The sequence below is a fragment of the Mytilus galloprovincialis genome, chromosome 8 (genome assembly GCF_965363235.1).
Source record: "Mytilus galloprovincialis chromosome 8, xbMytGall1.hap1.1, whole genome shotgun sequence".
Taxonomy (NCBI): domain Eukaryota; kingdom Metazoa; phylum Mollusca; class Bivalvia; order Mytilida; family Mytilidae; genus Mytilus; species Mytilus galloprovincialis.
The window spans coordinates 24,475,907-24,500,590 of record NC_134845.1 but is presented as its reverse complement, the minus strand read 5'-3'; the positions used below and the strand labels follow the sequence as shown (position 1 = coordinate 24,500,590).

The following is a 24,684-nucleotide window of genomic DNA, read 5'->3' as shown; positions in this document are numbered from 1 at the left end:
AAATATAAATATCAAAACAGATTTGATCTTAAACCAAACATAACACATTTTCTTCTATTTTCAAACTAAGTTATATTAATACATATTAACCTCTAGATGTCTTTGTCAACAGCATACACTTTGCAGTGTCTTAACCATATGTTAGAAAAAGTCGCACCAAATATAAAAAAAAGTTGTTTGTAATTTAATCAGAAACCTAAGTAGTAGTCTATTACATTTAACACCAAATATCCCAAAGGAACAAAAAGGATGTAATATGAAGTCTTACCAAATAAAACTGAAGCACAAATTAAAGAAATAATGGTAATATGATTTGGGTTCACCTAATGGTTGCAAATAATTAATCTATTTGAAATAAGTGATACATCCCATCCCCGAAAAAAAGTTATTTATTAAATAAATAAATGGTTGACGCAGAGATTTGTCTGTCCTTAGTAATGGTCAACATTGCAAAAGTTTCAAAGCAATGGACCACGATTCAGGACGAGATAAATTAGTCTCCATAGAAGTTATGACACGAGCACATATATAACACTTCAACTACTCGGCCTACCAAATATCACCGACTTAACGTATATTGTTTTCCTTATTAAATAATAAACTGACCTAGTTTTTATTTAATTGATTCACAATCTTTTTATACTCGGTGGAATTAAGAGCTTATTAAGTTTACAGCGCTATATTGTTTATATACCTGTTTATCCTATATTCTGACCTGTATAATTATGTTGAAAGCTATTTGTTTTTGTTGCTCACTCATTGAGGTATATAAACATTTAATAACAATAAAAAAATAAATATCTTCTTTGCCATAACATTTTTTTTTATTCAGAAATATAAATTTGTTTCTAGATATCATCATATAACTCAAATTACACGCGGGTTCCTTTGATGTCTCGTACATACATAGAAAGATTATGTGTAACCTACAAAATATTTCGTATCTCTTCATTTACTCCTCCTTATATGCTACATCGAGGTAAACTTAGTCTACATAGTCATTGTTTAGTCTATAAGTTAGTACTTTGGCTAATTTTAGAATAGGAATTTCATTCAGTGGATTGCGAACAGGTATACAGTGAATTTACTACATGAAAAAGAAAAAAATACTACTTATTCATGTCAATACATTATAAGTATAAAAAAGAAGATGTGGTATGATTGCCAATGAGACAATTTTTCACAAAAGATCATATGACACAGAAAGAAAGAAATACATGTATAGGTCATCGTACGGCCTACAACAATGAGCAAAAACCTATACCGCAAAGTCATCTAAAGGTCCCGAAATGAAAAAAATAAAAAAAAATATATCAAACGATAAAACTAACGGTCTAATTTATGTCCCAAATAATGAACAGAAACCAAATATGAAGCACAGCAACAAACGGCAACCGCTTAATTAAGGCTTCTGACTTGTGACTTGTGACAGGTAAATACAGAATGTGGGGGGGGGGGGGGGGTGTTACAAATGTCCAACCCTCCCTTTACATAGAACAGTGGTAACAGTACAACTTAAGAACAAATATACTTATACATGTATATGTGTATACATATGTTGTAAAGCGCTTAGGGTAATTTTTGATATTATATAATGCGCTGTTATAAATTATAAATACAAACTATAAAAATCATTTGAAAAAGGCTTAACTTAATTCCTTAGATGAGAACAAGTGACACAGAAATTAACAACTTCAGTTTACCGTATGACCTTCAACAATGAGGCCCATACTGCATATATAAGAAAGAAGATGTGGTATGATTGCCACTTAGACAAATCTCCACAAGAGACCAAATGACACAGAAATTACAGTGAGTTGACTATGGGTGTTACTGTAAAACTTTACCTAAAGCTCAACCTGTTTTTAAAATTGACAATACAATAGGGACATTTAAAGTGACCAGTTGGTATTGTTAGATTTAAATCTACCTTGATTCTACCAGTAGTTTTTTATTTACCAGTTCCAACCTTACAGCATGCTTTTTTCATGAAGTTTTTCTTTACCTAGGATTATTCGATTCAAAAATTGATAAGGAAGAAAACAGTTTTGGTTTACATTGTTTTAAATCCCTGATATATATGATTTATCTGATTGTTACCTAAATTTCTAAATCAGTAGAAGATTAAATCTACTACGTGTTAATATGTTTGAAAATTCAAACTGTTTTTACATGCTAAATATTTCTTTAAAATTCTAACCCTTATACATAGTATTGTCCAGCTGCCAGTGAAACAAGAAATAGCTGTTCAGGTGTTTACAGTTTAAATTTTCAGATGTTTGATATCTATTGGTATCATTGTGCATACAATATTGGATTTATTTTATTTGAATTCACTTCTCAGACTTTTTATAGTAATTTTGCTTCTTAAAATGTGATTTGTTTTTTTTCACGAATGTATTGCCATGAAGGTATCAAGGAGGAAATAATTCATTCGAAATAACTTTGGAGTATACCTTGCAGTGTTTTTTCTTTGAAATCTACTATTATATTAGTAGTGCATAAAATGTTGTGTTCACACAAGGAAATTCAATTTTCATAAGATGGGATTTAGTTATGTTAAAGATTAAAAAAATTCAAAACTGGAATTCAAGTAGGAGATATAGTGTGAGTTAATCCAACATGTTTCTGTGGCTTTGAATGTGATTTTAAAAACATTCATTATTAATTTTGGGAGCTATTACAAACTTAAGATAATTCACCATTTAAATTGGATCTTGGAAATGAAATAAAAGTTGATTTAAAGCAGTGGATATAGTCTTTATCTAGTGATAAAGTGAAAAATGAAAGTACAATATTCTAAAATATTCCTAACGTGAGGATATGTTTTAAGTGAATGTGAAATTGGAAATAGTCATTATAAAATTCTGGATCAAATATTGTTTAATTTGGAAATTTATCATAGGAAATGAAATAAAAAATGTATACTTTGGATATAGTAAAATAAAGTGATATAGCATAAATATGAATAATATTTAACAAAATATTTTAAATGAGAGTAAAATAAAAATCTCTCTATTTCCTTCTGAATATTGTTTCTTTGGCAATTGTATGTCCAATTACTTTTAGGAATACACTCATTTCAATAATAAAAAGATTGTAATTGCAATGTTTATTTGCTTTACTTGTTTAAGGATTCTCAAACGAAAAACATGGAAAGTGATTTTTTTAAATCACACAGAAATATTTATCAAATCTTTTACTGATTTAGAATTTTAGGTAAAATATAGATAAATCATATATATCAGGGATTTAAAACAATGAAAACCAAAACTATGTTCTTCCCTATCAAAAAGAAAAACTTAGGTATAAAAGAAAAATATCATGAAAAAAGCATGCTGTAAGGTTGGAACTGGTAAATAAAAAACTACAGGTAGAATCAAGGTAGATTTAAATCTAACAATACCAACTAGTCAATTTTAATGTCCCTATTGTATTGTCAATTTTAAAAACAGGTTGAGCTATAGGTAAAGTTTTGCAGTAACACCCATAGTCAACTCACTGTAACAAGGATAGGTGACCGTATAGTTGGCTAACTAACGGTCTAATGTTTGTTTAAAATAATAAACGTAAAAATTTGTGTGGCACAGCAACAACCACTTTATTACAGGCACCTGACTTTTGACAGACGCATACAGAATGTGGCGGGGTTAAAAATGTAACCAGTTGATCACTAGATCCTCGTCATGTAGACACAGCTAGCGCTGTCTCATTGGCGATGAGAACTAGAATTAAGAATGGACACAGGGAATGTGCCAAAGAGACACCAATCCGACAAAAGAACAGAAAACAGCCAAAGGCTACCAATATGTTTCAAATATCGCGAGAAAAACCCATACCAAAAAGGTGGGCTTCAGCTGACCCATCAACAAAAAACTGCACTTAAAATCTTAATCGTTAAATGGCTTGACGAGTTGTGAGTAAATAAAATAAGTCTACCATGACTTAATATCAATATTAAATTCGCAGATCATAAACAGATATAATCATAAACAACAGGCTAGGCAGAGAAAACTACGATCTAAATTCCTGACAGAGACAAGACAAAAGAGTACATAACATTTGTGGGATCTGTTCCGTATCAAATTGAAAAACTAGCAATCAAGAATTAATCGAGAAGATAGCAATCATTTCTATAACATTTGGATAATAGACGAAATAGCTAATTACTAGATTTCATCTACCAAAAACAAAGATGGTATTTTATTATTCTCGGACAAGGCACAAGTATACATGTATTTATCTCTGATAAAATGCTAGCCTTCAAACGTATACATTCTATTCTTCTCTATTTGCTGTTACAAATGTACCTCACCATATGTCTTATAATATTATTATGTATGTCTATGTGTTTTTGTATACCATTGTATTAACATAGGTTCTTCAGAATAAAAAATATATAAAGACACAAAAGTCTCGTGGATATCATTTATAATCAAACTGAAAACGCACAATGAAAAATACTATAATAAAAATAGCAATTAACTGTACATGACAGACGATTATAGTTACATGATAGAAAATTAGATTTCACCTTCCGACAATAAAAAAAGATGATGTGTACTTTTAAATATGTACATATTAACATGAAATAAATATAGAATGTCATAATTATGGTTAAAATCGATTTAACGATAGGCGTGTAGGGCTTATACATTATGGACTTTTTTTTATTATATTTGATGTAAGTTATAAATTCAACAAAATTTTTTTTATATCTAATGGAATTTTCCCTGTTAATTGTGTGGTTCCATTTCTTGATTAAAAACAAAAAATTAAAATTAAATATTTTTTGAAAATTTTATGAAAAAAGAAAAATATATTAAAAAAATAGTGTTAGGTGTCTAAATTCTATTTCGTAATATCAAAAAATATTATTTAATTATTTTGTTGAATGCACATTGATTTATTACCATGATTGCCTTCTTCACATTTAAAGCACAATTATGTGTTAGCCCAACGATATACTATCAGTCAATACTATAACTAAAATACTGAATAGCAACATAAATTTTAAAACAATCATGAGAATTGCAAAGTTAAGAATAAGAATGATAACATTAGGGAAATGAATGTAGTAGTCAAGACATTTATATATTTAGTTTTACGTTTACATTTATTAAATGATTTTTGTAGATATGTAAATATCTTGACTTTTTGGAAAGAAATAAATGTTAAAAGCAGTGCTGGTTCTAGATTGTCTACCTTACCATGGTGGAATCACTTATAGATGCCATATCAGATATGAATATCTGAACTTCACTGACCACGGGACCACCTATAACCAATAAAATGTGGAGCATTTACTAAACTAGCAAAATAAAAGCTATAAATATATTAGATATTTAACCACTCATTTGTCATAAGCAATCAACGTAGAATTATAAGCACTGGTGACTACTTCTTTCTTGTGGGAAGTTCACTATGCGAAAACTTACGATCTTACCATTGTAGCTTCACTGATAGATGCGATGCTAGATATATATATCTGTACTTCATCATTCACCGGACCATCTGCAACAAAATCTTTCAATTTTTAAAAGTGAATGTATGTCTTCAAAAAGTGGTGATTACAGATATTACAGGCACATTTCACCATTTATAATTTAAAACTTTAAAGGGACTTGCGTTCAAATCAGAAGGTGATTGCATTATTTTGTTGCCGTTTTTAGAAAACAAAATTACATGTTTCTATAGACAATTTCAATTAAGATTAGAATTATTACAAATATGTATTATGGTAAATACTCACACTTTACTCTGTAAAAGAACGATAGGTCAATTTTGATGCGTCAAAGTTGCTACAGAAATTCATCAAAAATGCTTTTGACTAAACTTGTGTATGTGCTAAAGTAAGAGGCATGTTTAAGCCATATAAGAAGTTCATTCCCGCATTCATCATTAAATCCCTTTGCAATATGACTCTTTAAAAATGTGACTATTTTGTTTATCACTAAATCAATCATACACAAATAATGTCGGAATTCAAAACTTTGACTTTCTTAAGCTTGTGGTAACCCATGTTAAATGTTGATATTTTACCATTTCATCGCTTCGAAATGTATAACGTCGTTCAATAAAAATATTCGCTACAAATGAATTGCATATAAATGGGCTGTTATTCTTTGAAGCAAGTTGCATGGTTTCGCTGAAAATAAGAGCAATGACTAAAAGCCGAAGTAACAATTTAACATAATCTACAAATTTAGTTGCGGTGAAATTTGTTATTAAAGTGAGTTATAGAAACTGTGGTTCTATCTATATATACAGTTTTTATCAAACAAAATCGCCTACAACTTGATATTGAGATTGTTCTTCTACTACATTTGTACCTCTCTTCGATGAACCAGTTGATTAGTTTCTGTCCAGAAACTGGACATGCTCGTGAAACTCAAATGAACTGATTTTATTTGACTTTAACGTATAATATATAAAGAAGATGTGGTATGATTTGCCAATGCGACAACTCTCCACACGTTCGTTTGAGATGAAATTCAAGTCAAATCCATAGAAGTTGCATATAAGGTAGACAGGCAAACACATGTATAACAAGTATATACATGTACCAAAAACCATGGCATTGTTGGTTATTTAAGTTTTTAAATTTGAAACCATTACTCCTCATTATCTTCATAGACAAAATATTCATTGACTTTTATGGTTAACTATCGGTAGGAATTTATAGCCTATTTAATAGCCATACTGATTATGAAGTTCGAGAAATGTACCATACTAATAGAAACTACAAAGCTTCGAGAATTCCAAAATAATTGCTTTAAGAAATTGATTTGATGTAAAATTCTTTTGGTCTTGCTTTGATCATGTTTCTGTATTACGTAAGACAATTAATTTATAGTGTAATGATATTGCTAAATAAAGGAACATTCTAAGAGAAGTTTAACGTACATTACTATTTTTATAATACTGACTGTATTCAATTGATTGAATCAACCTTAACAATTGCTCTCGTTAGTTAAAATTTAGTCACTGTTAAATAAATCAATATTGATAAAAAAAAACTAATAAAACCACAAAATTAAACTTTAGAAATTTGCTATTTGTTTTACAGTATTATTGTTAGAATATAAGTTCAGTGTGAAACATTGATAATCAATAATTAAATTTTTATAGAAAGATTCATTCAAAAGAAGAAATAATGGGGGCGTAGAAACAACACAGAGAATATGGCAAAACTTAACAACATAAAGTAATTTCTCAATAACTTACAGTTACATATAAATAAAATATGATGATTAAAACGTCCACTGATGAAGTATACAGATTGAAAACAATTTCAAATTATTAGAAAACAACGTCATCTTAAAATCTGATGGAAGATGTATGCAATGAAGTGAGGGATTACATCTTTAATTTGTAAATATTTGTAAGCAGAATTTTCTATTTATAACTTTTACTTTTAAAAGCGTTAATCAAACATTTATTGATAATTCTGTAGAAAAAAGCCTAAATAGCTCACATGTCAAAAAGTAAAAGTCATTGACAAAAACTAGAAAAAAATCAAGAAAAATTCACCAAATAAAAGCATTAACTCCAGCATTTAGTGTTTAATAGGTTTCTAGCCCGTTTTTCTTCATCTTGATGATGGGATTTTTTAACGACCATGACTGACTATACAGCACTCTCACGGTCGGTAATATTGATCTATCTTTAATAGCTTTAAAGATAATTTGCGATAACTTGTAAATTGTAAAGAATATGGTAAAATTCCTGAATGAAATCATCCCATGGTTTTGGTCAGACTAGCGTTATTTGTAGATCTTATATTGCGGATCATTTTCGTCTCGTCTATTGTAGATTTCAACACCTTAAACTAATATTCGAAAATTAGTCCGAAATCTTCATTAAAGGGTTATAACTGAGTACGGATAATTTCATTGCAAATTATATTTTGTATTTCTTATCAATCTGAACAAATGAAAAAAATACATAGAGGCTGTACGCGGATAGTAAGCATTCGTTTTCGCTCGGGTTAGTTGTCTTTATAAATATTGCATTCACTCATTCGCTACGTGCAATAAAAACTTTTTAACAATTCAATTTTTATCTGCATTCGCTTGTACATTTGTACTACAAGTACATCGCACCATTTAAAATCGTTGAACGTTTCACCTGAAACAAAAAATCTCCATTACTATAAAACCATGCAATAACTGTATTAATGAACTACATACCTTGAAAAAATGCTGGTGTTAGTTTTGGGTCGTAGCCATCAAATAAAGTCCCAAGAACATATTCTCTGAAATTGGAATTAAATATGAAATAAAAGATCGATTATGAAACTTGTTTTAGATATATGTTCCCACACACTGTACAGTATAATTATGTCATAGACATTAATTTTACAGTCTTTTTATCTCAACTGCATATCCCATTTCAACCTGATTCTTTTTTTAATATCTTAATGATAATTGTTTTATTTTGATTTTTCACTTAACATTTCTTTTCTTATAAGGTATTCATTGTTAAAGATATGCATGCACGTTAATTAAACAAAAAACAATTTATCACAAAGAGTATCAATATTGTGTTTGTAGAGCTGGTAACGTCAATTCAGGGTCTGAAAGGATGCAGATGAGGAATAAATTCAGGCAACAATAAATTTGCCGTGTAAATAAAACTAACCGTGTAAGATTGTGACACCAAGAGAAACAAAAAAAAACAAAAAAAAAAACGAAAATATCTAACCCACATCCCCTAAAAAACCTAAAACAAATACAACGAAACTCAAACTAACTTGTAAAAGTCAGAGAAACATTTTGAGAAGTAAAGGACTTGTCTTACCTTGTATTATTGTCAGATGCTATAACACTAATGGTTGATATTATCAATGCAGTAGCAAACATGATAAAATCTCAAATACTGTGTTGTTGATCAATTACCAGTACTGAATATATAAAAATAAATAAATATGAATATCTTTGTATTAAATATTTAGTGCATTCTTTACAAATATTCAGTGCGTTCTTTACAAAAAGACATACATGCAACACAATAAGTTATATATAATCATTTATACACTGAGAGTTTTCTTTTAAATACAAATTACCTATATGATATGAAATAACCATTGCATTCTTTAAAAATCAACATAAATGCAACACAAGTAGAAAAATATAAAATCATAATTAAACACTGGAAACTTTAGAATTTAACTAGTATTTACTTTTGTAGTATTTATCAATATTTCAATATTATATAAATGAGATTTCGAGATTCCGAAAAGAAAGTGAACTCACATGTACACATTATAAAAGGAGGTCAAACATTTAAAGCTACATCTACATATTGACCTTTCCATAATCATTTTTCTTTCATCTAATTTTTAATTGCACTTTTTGCTAGATTTCACTATCAATATTTTCAACGATGATGTTTTAAAAGTTTTATTCTAACGAATAAATATTAAAAAAGCAACTTTTGAAACGTGAACATGATTACTTGCAAATCAAATACATAAGATGCGGTATAAATGCCAATGAGACAGCTCACCACCAAGCCCAGAGACCTCAAACAATGTACCAGTTAGCAACATTAAATATATAAGTCACCTTCGGTTCTAAATAATAAGTAAAACATATATCGCATAGCAAACTTTAAACGGCATCGACATGAAAATGTTTACCAATTCAAACGAGAATATTCATATAGCATGTATCTACTAAACAATAAACCAAATATAATAAACAGTAACAAACTATAACCACTGAATTACAGGCTCCTGGTTGGGATAGGAACATTCAGATTGTGACAGATTAAACATTTGGCGGGCACCCAACCCCATCAATATAACGTAACAGTGGTATAATCGCACAACATGCATTGTAAGAATACACTTTAAAATACGTTGAAAAGGATTCATTCCCAATTCGACGCAAAGCATAAATGAAAAAAAAAACACAAAAAGGACACTAATTACAGATATGAGAAGATTATAACTTACTGCAAACTAGTTCAGAGCCAATATTAACTAATAAAAGTGAGTCGGATTTGAAACATACCTGTTCATAAGGGTAACAACTCGCATCAAGATATGTAACCCTTCCGGACACAGTATTTTTACTCCAAGCCCAATATTTGATTTGTCCAACTCATAAAAGCCAAGTGCTAAGCTCAGAATCAGCAAATGCCAAGTTATTGATAAATTACAGAATGAATAAGGTATGACCAATATATCAAAAGACAATAGATAAAAATGAAACGATCAAAGATATATTTAATGATAAATTAATTAAGCTTATATTCTATATACGTTAACTTGAAGTTCAATATCAACAGTTTCTCTGAGAATCTGAAACAAAGGAACTTAAATAAAGCTAATGTCCTACCACTTTTACGGAGTTGTTTTCCAGATTTTATCCAGATATTTAAAAAGACAATCATATTCTACTCACATTAAGTCTCCAATAAGAAATATGATTTCATCATAAGAGAAAGACGCATTTATAATAATATTACCATAACTATCTACAACAGACAGAGTTGATGGAGAGTATAATATGACGGAAATAAAATTCCTAATGATGTTATAAAACGGTAGTTTAGATTATTGATTGAAAAACGAAAGTCTACTGATCACACATAGGTCATGGTACAATGCATAATACTGACATATATCACAAAGTACCTTTAAATGTTTTCATTAACATGTAGAGTTTCACAGGTATACACGAGTCCGGTAAACAAATAAAACTATAAAAGGCAACTTAAAGTAACGGTGCTTATTAATAGAAGTTTTGTATAAAATTTATTTAGATATATTCAAAAAGAATTAATGAAAGGAATACGCTGTTGTTTGTCCTAATCTTTCTACAAATTATGCCATCTTGATAAAATTAAATACTTTACTATATATAAACGACGTTTAAATGAAAGGCCAACTTATAGGATTAGATACTTAGAAGGAAGAAAGCATTGAATTTGTTTTCTCTGTGTGTTCTTTTCCTTTACCAAGAATAACTAGTTTGGACAAAAAAGTGTATATGTCAAAACGATACAAAAAGATACAAAAAAAAAAAAAAAAACGGAAACACGCAAGATATTAATGCCACTTGACAATTGACGTCTTATTTTGTATATGGGGTTCTAAACACAAAGATGATTCCATTTATGTTTTTGTCTCATAATTTAAATCCATCTTTAAAACTTTAATACTAAATTTTGTAGAAATTTCATATAATAAAAATAGCCCGGATAACCGTTTAGCTAGAGTGAGCGAAGATAATCCATTCTTCTGAAGATGAGGTGCAAACAAGATTGATCAAATATTAAGACGGTATATACTGTAACTGTATCGGTTATTCAAACTTAGATGCTCAACAATTAGTCCCATGGGTTCTAAAAAGGTAGAGAAGATTGCAAAAATATAAACCATAAGTGAAAAACAGCGACCACACGACAAAAAAGAAAACACAAAACGGTGAACAAAACACTTCAAGTTAAAGCAGGAACAACAAAACAACGAATGGATTTAACACCCAAAGTAGCTTTACGTGATAATTCATAAAATGAACTGTTTCGAAAAACGGTAGTGTTAACATAACTGTTCGATCAAGATTGAAGCAGGTACATGTATCAGTAGCCTGTTTTTGTACAATTCGAACTGTGTTCAAATTCACGTAATTGGTTCGATGACTTCAGTTTATTTTCTACGAAATTTGTAAATCAATTACTTGCATCTTCGAGATTACATCGCTTCAATTTCAGGTGCATTCTTATTTCTCCCTATTATTGTTTTGCGGGTACACACCACATAGTCCGAACAAAAATAACGGGGACTCAGTTAAAAGACAAGCTTTCCAAAAACCCCAATTTCATTTTGAAACTATACATTTAGCTCATTGGAAGGTACCTAGACCTTGTTGACAAATATTTCGAGTCAACTTCACAAATAATACAAGATGGTCTTGATGTATAGATTCTGCGTATCATCTTAAAAACGTGTTATATTTTTCATTCGTTTGTCTTTGTTGTATTATTAATATTGTTTTTACCGTTTGGTCTGCTTTCTGTGATATCCTTTTGTCAGGGCTCGGTACTTATACATCCCGTCAACGTGTTTGTATCATCTTTCATTTTGGCTGGTGAGTTTTGTATGTACGATGCTGTGTTTCTTTCGTTCATATGATGCGACTCTGTACTTTTAAAGATCTCGCCAATGTGTTATTGTTCTAATATATGTCATTATGTTATTGTTCTATTATAAAGTTGAAAATACTTTAAACGAAAAATTATTTTACTAACCTAGGGGTATTAACCATATGTGAATTCTTACTAATTCTAAAGAACTTCTGGATAATTTTAAATCTCGGTCTGTTTCTGAAATAAGTTCTAAAATACTTTTGATTTTTTGACCCTGTATACCACTATTCCCCATGTGAAATTATATATTTTTTTAAAACATGGAACGGCATTTTTTTTCTTCGTATGTGAGGTTTACATTTTATGGCGCGAAAACACGCGAAGAAATGCATGTGATTTCTGAATTTGATAGATGCTATTTATGTTTTTTGTTAAATATTTGTTTGCGATTGTGACACGGTGATGACTGCCGTACCTATATTTTGACTATTTTACCTATTATGCCTGTTTTGTTCATGCATCGTTGTAAATATAATGAAAATTGATGCGACGGTCATACAAGTGAGAAGTTAAGCGCTATAAAACCAGGTTCAATCCATAAATTTCTACATAAAAAAAAATGCTTGTACCAAGTCAGGAATGTTATAGTTGTTATTCATTCGTTTGATGTGTTGAGCATTTGATTTTGCCATTTGATTTTGACATATATCTAGAAATTGACTTTGAAGGTCGGTACGAAACAAAACTTTACGACTGAAGAGATGATCTAGCTTCCCAATTGTGACCTTTTCGTTATCAAATCAAGAGATTTAAATAGTGAAGTTATAATCATCACTTCGTAAATATTACGTACGCCATCACGAGTTGGTTGACCGTTGTAGAATATACGTTATACAGATGATATCGGATATGTTCCTTATGTCGTAACTACAACCCATTTCCCTTTTCACGAATGTGACCTACCGAATTAGAATATTTACCGACTTTATAACAACATGAGCAACACGACGGGTGCCACATGTGGAGCAGGATCTACTTCCCCTTCCTGAGCACCTGAAATCACTCCTGTTTTTGGTGAGGTCTGTTTTGTTTTTGTACCCCCATATGTGACATGTTATGCACGCACCATTGTAAATATAATCGAAATTGATGCGACTGTCGTACAAGTGATATGTTAAGCGCTAAAAAAACAAAACAAGTTCAATCCACCATTTTCTACATTTGAAAATGCCTGTACAAAGTCAGGAATATGACAGTTGTTGTCCATTCGTTTGATGTGATTTGTCATTTGATTTTGCCATTTGATTAAGGACTCTCCGTTTTAAAATTTCCTTGGAGTTCTGTATTTGTGTGATTTTAGTTTTTAGAAAGCCGTCCACAAATATTGCTGCTTCATTTTTATATTATAGAAATCAGGATATGAACCTTGTGCTATTAAATTCCATATGGACCACTTACACTTTCACCTTGAAATTTATCCGGATTTAATTACCAGGTGTAGTTTCAAAATGACATAAAAGTTATATAACTTTAATACATATATTTAAAGGGTGCAATGAAAAGGGCATATAATCTCGTTTCTATATGGTATGTTTTCATACATATAAACATGTGCATTCGTGAGTATTGAAGCGTGGGATTATATCTAAACGACTCTTTTGTATTGTTTAATTAAATAGTTTTTATTGAAATTATCAATTATCCAGTTTCAATGATCCAGGACTTTTTTTGACAATGATACTTAACTTTTTATACTTTTTATACAATTACATATAAAACTTACAATTAAAGTTTTCATATGACGTAGTTGACATTTCAAAACAGAAAACCTATAGACAGTTAATATAATAATACTGCTATAAACACCAATTCATATTTAACAGAGAAAAACTAAATACCGAAAACAAGTTAAAGAAACTCAACTAAAAATGTTTATTAATTTTCTTATTCTGATGTCAATTACTGAATTGAAATTAAAAACTCTGAATAAGGAAATGAATCTACAGAATGAACGAAGATTTGAATTACTTAATAGAAGAGGGACGAAAGATACCAAAGGGACAGTCAAACTCATAAATCTAAAACAAACTGACAACGCCATGGCTAAAAATGAAATAGACAAACAGAAAAACTATAGTACACATGACACAACATAGAAAACTAAAGAATAAACAAAAATAGATTTGATAAAAAAAATACCTTGTACTAGTAAAACAATATATTTCAAAGGATATTCAAATTATCGTTTAATGAGAAAGAACACAAAGACATCAATAACCAAAAGCTTTTTTACAATAAGCTGGTGAACTTATAAACAGCTTTCAACAATACATTTATACAATGATCAACAATATATAATTGGCTAGTACACAGTTTTTCAACAAAAGAAAAGGTGAGCTTAAACACAGCTTTTAACATAACAGGAATGGTAGACAATTGCAAATAAACAGATTTCGACAAAACTCAATTCAACTGGTGAAATAAACACAGCATTTAACAATTGACAGGCAAACTTATATGGTATCCACAAATAGACAGTTGGAAAATACGCACCTTTCAACCAATTGACAGGTTGAATCATACACAACTTTTACCAAGTAAAAGGTGATCAAATACACAGCATAAACCAATGGCACGGTGGACAAATATACAGCGTTTATTTGTAAGACATGAAGTAAATAACACAACTTTTAACCATTAGCAGTTGAACAAATACACATAAATATACAAAAGACAGGTGGTCAAAAACACAGCTTTCAGCAATCGATAGGTGACAGAATCAAACTTTCCAACAATAGACAGGTATAAAGATACACAGCGTTCAATTAAATGACTTGCTGTACATGTATCATACACAAAATTAACAAACTAACAGGTGGACAAACACAAAACTTTAAACAATAGACAGCTTGACTGAATACACAGCTTTTAATTATTAACAGGTGAACAAATTCACAGATATTAACAATTGACAGGAGGACAATCACTCAGCTATAAAACAAGACAGGTTGAATAATGAACAGCTTTTAACAATAGACAGATGAGCAAATAAACAGCTTCACAAGTTACAGACAGGTTGACAAATATACACCTTTCATGAAGAGACTGATGCAACGCTTTTATCAACAGCACAGAAGGACTTTCAACAACAGCACATGTACAGTTGCATTTTATAAAAAAAAAACAGTACGTATGTGCATAGTCGTTTGTTTTTTGTTGCACGTTAGTGTTCTGTTTTTTTTGTTGTATCTCTCTTATAGTGGATGTGTTTTCTTCGTGTTTAGTTTGTTACCCGGATTTGTTTTTTTTTCTCGCAAACGATTTATAACTGTTGAACAGCGGTAAAATACGGTTGCCTTTATTACAATCGACAGGTAGCCTAACAAATGTAGCATTCAACAATAGCTCATGCGGACTAATAAACAACTTTCAACAATAGTATATGTTGACTAACAAATAGCCTTCAACAATAGAACAAGTGGAAAAATAAACAGTAGCACAAGGGGACTAAAGAATAACAGCCGATCAACAGTAAAAAAAATAAAGTGTTAGTATTGAATATCAATACAAATGTTCCCACAGAACGTAGCAAAATGTAAGGGTGTAATATAATACCATTATAGCATTTGTATTAGGTCGATACGAGAGTATATATAGACATGAAAGACGTATTTTGACGGATGACGAAATCCCATGTAGAAAAACTTATTTAGAGCTTTAGGGCGATATATCATCGTATTGAATTCATACATATGATACAATTAGTGTGTTATAATTACAAAAACAATAGGTCAAAATTAGTGCACCAATTCATAGGTTGACTCGATTGTGTTGACTATTCTAAAAGTAAGTTTCGTGTGCAATAAAAGGGTTATTGAAAGTTAAACACTTCTTTTTCACGCATTTTAGATCATGCACTCACTCCTTAATTCAATGTATATCAACAATACACTTAAAAGAACAAACAGTTAGATGTTCGAAAATATGGAAAAGCATAAAAAAGAAAGACCTTATTTATTGAAATTTAATGCATATCTTCATTCAAATTGACCGAAAATATGTAACTAGAATGCAATAAGCAGTGTTGAAAATTTTTGAAATTAAATTGATATTTGAAAGGGTGAAACATAAAGAATAATGTACACTGACAACTAGGTATATTTTTAAAGAATGACGCTGTATCTTTTTTTATGATTCTTGCTGTGTATGTACTTATTTTGTTGTCATTGAAAAAAAATATATATCCTTGTTTTTTATTTTCTTGATTTAAAAAAAAATGTTGTTATACTTAATAAATTGCTGTTATTTTTTTTCACAGTAAATTTGTACTTCCAAATATCATTTATGAGCATATTAATCCTGATGCTAAATCCTGTAGTTGTAACATAAAATGATTACAGAAGTATGTGCACATTGGGATAGGAAAAAAACCCAAGAAAGATACAGGTTTAAGTGTCAAATGTTGAAATAAAAAATACCGAAAGTGCAATCTGACTATCTTATACGTTTTTTTTATGGTTTATATCAATTCAATATCCTTTATGATACACACAATATATGCTCAAAATGTTCACGAAGAAACGTATAAACGTAATCTTTTTTTTTCATTTAAAATACAGGACCAGGTGCAATGACTTTATAATTTATAAACGTAAAGAACACTTAACGTTTCTTTCTTAAAAGATATGCATTGTTTAAGATATGCCTGGATCATTTCCTTTTGAACGCCAATGAACCAAAAACCCATGTATCAATTAATCACAAATAATATCAATATTGTGATTGAAGAGTTGCTAACGTCAATTCATGGTTTTTGAAGAGTCAAATGATTTTCAGTATACTTAATATTTGCAATTAGTTATGAAAGGTACCAGGCTTATAATTTAATACGCCAAACGCGCATTTGTCTACGTAGGACTCATCACTGACGCTCAAATCAAAATAGTTATAAAGCTAAAAACAAATACAAAGTTGAAAATCATTGAGGACCCAAAATTCTTGTGTCAGAGACGGCTGAGGTAATCTATGCCTTGGATAAGAAAATCCGTAGTGATTCGAAAAAATAATATTTCTGTTAAACAGGAAATTTGTTTGCCGATCAGACAAGATTTTAATATAAAAAGAAAGGACAAACGCAAAACAACAAATCAAACAAACAAAAACCAAACCCCTCCCCGAAAAAAGAAACAATACAAGAAAAAATCAATGAAAAAGCCCAAAATAAGGCAAACAACTACATGTAAACAAATAAAATATAGAAACCCAACACATATAAAAGTAATGGTTTATCCAATCAAAATTTACTAATATAATATGCAATAACGAAGAAGTGATTCACGACTTTTTTCAAAAATAAGGGATTAACTCTTTGAATCCGTGTGCACTTGACCTTCAATCTAACCCCTTTGCTAGAGATAAGTTACCTCTTATACATATGGTATAACCAGTTCGTTCTTAAAAATCAGCATAAATGCAACACAAGTAGAATTATAAAATCATAATTAAAAACTGGAAACTTTTGAATTTAACTATTATTTACTCGTGTAGTGTTTATCAATATTTCAATATAATAGCAATAGGATTTCGAGCTTTCGAAAATAAGTCAATTGCAATGTGTATATTATAGAAGACAGTCAAACATATAAAGCTCTCGTCATCATATTGAACTTTCCATAATTATTTTCCTTTCATTTAATTTTATAATTGCACTTTTGCTTGATTCGGCAATCAACATTTCTACAATGGTGTTTTATAAGTTTTATTCTAGGAATAAGTATTAAAAACAAATATTGAACCGTGAACCTGATTTACTTACAAATCAAATACATACTAGTATGTGGTATTATTGCCAATGAGACAACTCACCATCAAACCCAGAGACCAAAAACAATGTACCAGTTACCAACAATAACTATCAGTCACTATACGGTCCTAAATAATAAGTAAAACATATATCGCATAGGAAATTTTAAACGGCATCGATATGACAATTTAACCAATTCAAACGAGAATATCCATATAACATTTATGTACTTAACAATTAATCACAACGAAATATTGTAACAACAACAAACGACGACAACCACTAAATTACAGGCTCGTGAATTGTGATAGACACATACAGAATGTATGCTAACTCATAAAAAATATGAACTCTTAAGGACAATCCTGTATGAAAGACTAAAAAAGGGGCGAAAGATGCAAGAGGGACAGTCAAACTCATAAATCGAAAATAAGCTGACAACAAAATGGCCAAACATGAAAAAGTCAAACAGAAAACCAATAGAACACATGACACAACATAGAAAACTAAAGAATTAGCAACACGAACCAGCACCAAAATCTGGGGTGATCTCAGGTCCTCCAGAAGGGTAGCAGATTCTGCTCCACATGTGGCACCCATCGTGTTGCTCATTTTATAAAACAATCTGGTAAATAGTCTAATTCGGTAAGTCACATTCATGAAAGGGAAGGGGATTGTAGTTACGACGTAAGGAACATATCCGATATCGTCTGTAAAATATCTTATACATAAGTTAGAATAAGAACTTATTAAACTTGTACTTATGGACTATAATTGGTTCACGACCATTGGCGAATTAAATGAGAACTCAGACCGACATGTTAATGTGATAGGACTATAAACCCTGCTTTGTACGATTGATCGTTACGATGAGTCGGAATTGTAACATTCCCGTTAAAAAGATAACAGTCCGCATCAAGATATGTCCCTCTACCTGTTACATTATTCTGACTCCGAGCGAAGTCTGTTTTAGAAGCAGTAATGGCACGTGATTGATAAATTTCAGAAGCAGAAAAGTATGTCGAAAAAGGGTACTAGATAAAATGTAACGAACAAAGATATATTTAATGATAAATTAATTAAGCTAATATTATTCATACAATCAATTTGAAGTTATATTCAAAATCTACAGTTTCTAATGAAGTTAAATAAAGTTAAATGTCTTACCACTTTTACGTTGTTGTTTTTCAGATTTGATCCAAATGATATAAGAAACAATCCTATTCTACTTCTAATTCGTCTCTAACTAGAAATAGGATTTCATCATAAGAGTTTGATTCATTTATAATTATATTACCATCACTATTTAGAACAGACCAAGTCGCGAGATAATATGATATGACGGAAATGAAGTGCCAAACGATTTTTATTAACCAGTAGTTTAGCTTATTGATTTCGATACGAAAGTCCACTGATCACATATAGTTCATGGTACACTGCATAATACTGACATATATAACAAAGTACCTTTAAATGTTTTCATTAACATTTTACAGCTACACACGAGACTAGTAAAAAACTCAAACTTTACAAAGCAACTGAAAGTAACTATGCTTAAGAAACAATTCATGGAAGCCATATTTTTGTTGGAAATTTACACATGGCCTGGGTCGTGATATTCGAATTTTATTTTGAGCGTTAGCGAATTATTTCGATTCTAAAAGGACAAATAAGTTCATTCAAATACTGAAGCGAGGATGACATGCCGTGTGTGTAGCTGTTCTTTTTAACTCCTTGTTAGATAAAGCTCAAATATTCTCATAAATCTTTAGCTTGCATTGATTATTCCGTTAATAACCGCTAGAAAAATGTTTAATTTTCAAACCCAATATTTGCGATTTTTAATATACATGTTTTCTCGTAAGCTACCGTCAATTTCAAATTGACATTTCGTAAAGAAGGAGCTGCCATGTTGAATCGCTGAAATCAGTAAATATACGAATAATGCAATATAATAGAAAATAAAACATAACCTACCTCAAAATTCCATTTTAATACAATTTTATACGAACTTCGATGGTTACAAAAAAAATTATATTGTTTTTATTGTGCAACTTAGATTAGTATACATATTGATAGCTTTTAAAATCGTTGCATATCGTAAATATCAAGGTTATTTTCATCCATTAATGAACCCCTGATTGTGGAGAAAGTGTTCCATGATGAAATTGACATTGCAAAAAATATAGCTGTATTACTATATGTAGGAAATAAACACAACTAGTTGCAGTATATTAATTCTTTTTATTATGCATCCGAATAAGAATAAGAGTTCTTTTGTCTTTTGTTTTATTACAATTTCTTATACAATAAAATCGGCAATGCATTTGAAAATTTACGTGGGAGGTATATTGAAATATCCATTATTATGTATATTTCTGACTCTGCGCTAAGTATAGATATATTGAGAATTTTCACACGGTGTTGTTTACAAAGCGAAAGAAGCACGTCATATTAGAATAATTAATAGAAGTTTTGTATAAAATCTATTTAGATATACATGTATACAAAATGAAATATCGAAAGGGATACGCTGTTGTCTGTCCTAATCTTTCTACAAATTATTTCATCATAACAAAATTAAATACTATACTATATAAACGAAGTTTAAATGAAAGGCCAACTTATAAGATTAGAGACTTAGTAGAAAGTAAGCCTCGAGTATGTTCGCTGTGGGTGTTCATATTCTAACACAAGAATAATTAGGTTGGATAAAACAAGTTTATCTAACAAAACTAAACAAAATGATATCTGAAAAGACAAAAACACGTTAATGCTGCTTGATGTCTTATTTTTATATGGGGTTCTTAACACAAAAATGATTCAACGATTGAAGTTTTTGTCTCATAGATTAAAACCAACTTTTAAACTCTAACTCTACATTTTGTAGAAATATTCAGATGATAAAAAAATAAACGTCTACTTAGAGTGAGTGAAGATAATACATTCCGAAGAGTTGTATAACAAGATTGATCAATTATTAAGACGGTTACTGTATCGGTTATCCAAACTGAAATGCTCAACAATTAGTCCCATTGGTTCTAAAAAGGGAGATAAGATTACAAGGGTTAGAACACTAGTTGGAAGTCTAAAACCATGACAAAAGAAATAGAAAAAATGTGAATAAAGCACTACAAGTTAAACCAAGATTTAAAACACAACGAATGAATTCAACCCCCGAGTAAATGAATACGTTTTTTACATAGGTACACCAAAATGAACGTATTTGTTCTTTCGAAAAACAGTAGTGTTAACATTATCGTTTGAATAAGATGGAAGCAGGTACATGTATCAATAGCCCTTATTCGTACAAGTACAACTGCTTTCAAATTCACGTAATTGATTCGATGAAATTAGAAATTGGCTACTTTCATCTTGAAGATTACATTGCGTTATTTTTAGACGCATTTGTATTTGTCCCTATTACTGTATTCATAGAAGAAATATAACTGAGACTTATTTAAAGAAAAAGTACCTAAGAAAAGTTCTGCACACATATGGCTGTTTCGTTTTGGGTTATATAAATCAATATATGAACTTTGTTTTATAACATGCCATAAAAACTACCTTAACTTTCACATTGAAATTTCCCCGGCTTAAATGATCAAGTCTAGTATAAAGATATATATAAAAGTTATATAACTTCAATAAAAATATTTAAATGATGAAATGAAAAGAGCATATAATCTTGTTTCTATATGGTATGTTTTCATACATGTAAACATGCTGTTGATAAGGATGTGTATTCGTGAGTATTGAAGCGTGGGATTACATCTAAACGACTCCCCTGTATTATTTAATTGAATATTTTTATTGAGATTATTAATTATTCAGTCTCAATGATGAATGACTTTCTTGACAATAATACCAATTGTGTAAAGATGTAAATATCACTGAAAATACACCTATGTCGTGTAATTGCAGTAATTCAGAATACAACTATGGACCAATTTCCCATGTTATAACAGGAGACCTTAACATCGTTCGCGACCGAGAGTTAAAATCATTCCCCAGTAAAGGACCTAAATATCGTCCCCCGTCAACTATTAACTGGAATGAGTGTCGTAATATCATCAACGACTCACTCCGCGCCTACTGTTTGAAATGGGTAAAACGGGAAAAAGCTGACAAAAAATCTTTGGACTCTTTTTTTAATTCAGTAATGAAGATAGTTGATATTCGAATACAACATTTTAAAGAACATTTTACCCTCAACAAAAACTATAAAAACCCTATTTCGCGTATCAAAAATAAACTAACAGAACTAGCCAAGGAATTTGTTTTTGTCCCGGCTGATAAAGCTGCTAATAATATCATTATTGTTTGACGTAAATTTTATATAGAGGTTCTGCAAAAGGAAATCACGAATTCACCAACATTCCAACTGACTTCATTTTCAGAAAACGACATCTGTAACAAACATAAACTTTTAGCTACTTCTTTACAAGCAGAACCAAACACAATGAAAGTCCCAACTATGTACTGGCTTCCGAAGCTGCACAAAAAACCTTACAAATATAGATTTATTTCATCTTCCAGCCATTGTTCAACTACTAAATTGTCTGTTTTACTTACTAGTACACTTGGTACAATTAAAAACCTGATAATAAATTGTTCAAATAAGGCCTTTGAAAATAGTGGAATTAATTACTTTTGGAGTGTCAAAAACTCGTTGGAAGTTCTTGATAAATTGCATGCATATATTGGTGATTTTGAATCTGTTCAAAGTTTTGATTTTTCTACCCTATATACCACTTTGCCTCATATTCTTATTAAGAAAAAATTCACATCCCTAATCAACTGGGCATTTAAAAAGTCGGAATGCGAGTACATATGTTCAAACTCTTTTAGATCATTTTTTAGTAGCAATAAACAAAAGAACTATGTCAATTGGACATGCTTTGATACTATTTATGCACTTGAATTTTTACTTGATAACATTTTTGTTCGCTTTGGAGATTCCGTATATCGTCAAGTTATTGGAATTCCAATGGGGACTAACTGTGCACCACTTATTGCGGACCTGTTTTTGTATTGTTATGAGTTACAATTTATGACTAAAATTAGCAAAGACCCATCAAAACAACATTTGATACAAAAATTTAACAATACTTTTAGATATTTGGATGATATATTGGCTCTAAATAATGACGACTTCAGTATGTATACTAAAGAAATTTATCCTGTAGAACTTACTTTAAATAAAGCTAATGATAACAATGACCACTGCCCTTTCCTCGATCTTGATATCTATATCATAAACGGGAAGCTTAATACAAAAATTTATGATAAAAGAGATGATTTTTCATTTCCTATTGTTAATTATCCATTTTTAGATGGTGACGTTCCCTTGTCACCATCTTATGGTGTTTATATATCTCAACTTGTACGATTCGCTCGTGTATGTAACAATGTATTAGATTTTAGCGAGAGAAATTTATGTATTACTGAAAAATTATTACACCAGGGTTTTCGATATCACAAACTGGTCAAAACATTTACTAAATTTTATCACCGGTATAAGGAAATAATTCGTAAATATAACTCAACATGCAGACATCTTATACGTTCAGGTATTTCACATCCAAAATTTTATGGAAATATTCTTTATAAAGCACAAAAATGTCAGTATTCTCCTCAGAAACTAACAAAACCTTTAAATAGACTTATTAAAAGGGGATATAGTTACGATACTGTTGTCAGGTCATTAAAGATTGCATATTTTGGCTTTAACATTGATTCACTGATAGGGTCTTTGCATCGGAACTAAACACATTTATTTCTAAAAAAACAGTTGTTGGCATGACACGGGTTATGTTCTTCTCATATATTTTATGATAGTATGATACTAAACCCCTAACGGGAGGGATTGTACCTGATATTCATATGATGAAGACATAATCTTTCAATCAGTTTAATTGAGGTCTGGAGCTGGCATGTCAGTTAACTGCTAGTAGTCTGTTGTTATTTATGTATTATTGTCATTTTATTTATTTTCTTTTGTTACATCTTTTGACATCAGACTCGGACTTCTCTTGAACTGAATTTTAATGTGCGTATTGTTATTCTTTTACTTTTCTACATTGGCTAGAGGTATAGGGGGAGGGTTGAGATCTCATAAACATGTTTAACCCCGCCGCAATTTTGCGCCTGTCCCAAGTCAGGAGCCTCTGGCCTTTGTTAGTCTTGTATGATTTTAAATTTTAGTTTCTTGTGTATAATTCGGCGTTTAGTATGACGTCCATTATCACTGTACTATTATGCATATTTTAGGGGCCAGCTGAGGGACACCTACGGGTGCGGGAATTCTCGCTACATTGAAGACCCATTGGTTGCCTTCGGCTGTTGTTTGCTCTATGGTCGGGTGGTTGTCGCTTTGACATATTCACCATTTCCTTTCTCAATTTTATCAATTTTATTAGATTTTTATACGATTCATAACAATGTTTCAATTTGATAGAGTTGACATTTCAAACAAACCCCTATAGACAGTAACCATGATACTACTTTTATAAACACGAAATCATATTACATATTAAGTACTATAAGAGAAAGTATAAATACAAAATACAACTTACAGTATTCAAACGAAACATTATACCAATTATTTTTATTTTATGATATCAATTTCTAAATTAAAGTTACACTACAAATTAAACGACAATTGATTTTTATATATTACGTTAAAGATTTTATAAAGATAAATTAGAAAAATATATAAAAGGAGTTTTAAACTATAAGTAAATGAGAAAGTAACATTAATTCATATGAGGTCTAATTAA

The 24,684-nt window shown here is 30.3% G+C and overlaps 1 protein-coding gene across 7 annotated transcripts in view; it reads right to left on the bottom strand.

Annotated features, from left to right (window-relative positions):
- Window positions 1-24,684, bottom strand: part of LOC143085379 (glycine receptor subunit alpha-2-like) — a 46,164-nt gene that overhangs the window by 7,852 nt on the left and 13,628 nt on the right. For 2 of the 7 annotated variants that reach the window (XM_076261669.1, XM_076261668.1), the window contains exons 2-4: window positions 8,803-8,905; window positions 8,193-8,257; window positions 5,447-5,514 (exon numbers count right to left, since the gene is read on the bottom strand). In XM_076261669.1, coding sequence (XP_076117784.1) covers window positions 5,447-5,514; window positions 8,193-8,257; window positions 8,803-8,864 — 195 coding nt within the window. In that variant the 5' untranslated portion in view covers window positions 8,865-8,905. Of the gene's footprint in view, window positions 1-5,210; window positions 5,279-5,438; window positions 5,515-8,192; window positions 8,258-8,802; window positions 8,906-10,476; window positions 10,496-19,069; window positions 19,260-24,684 lie in introns of those variants that run through there. The other 5 variants (XM_076261671.1, XM_076261667.1, XM_076261670.1 and 2 more) reach the window with 5 other exon arrangements.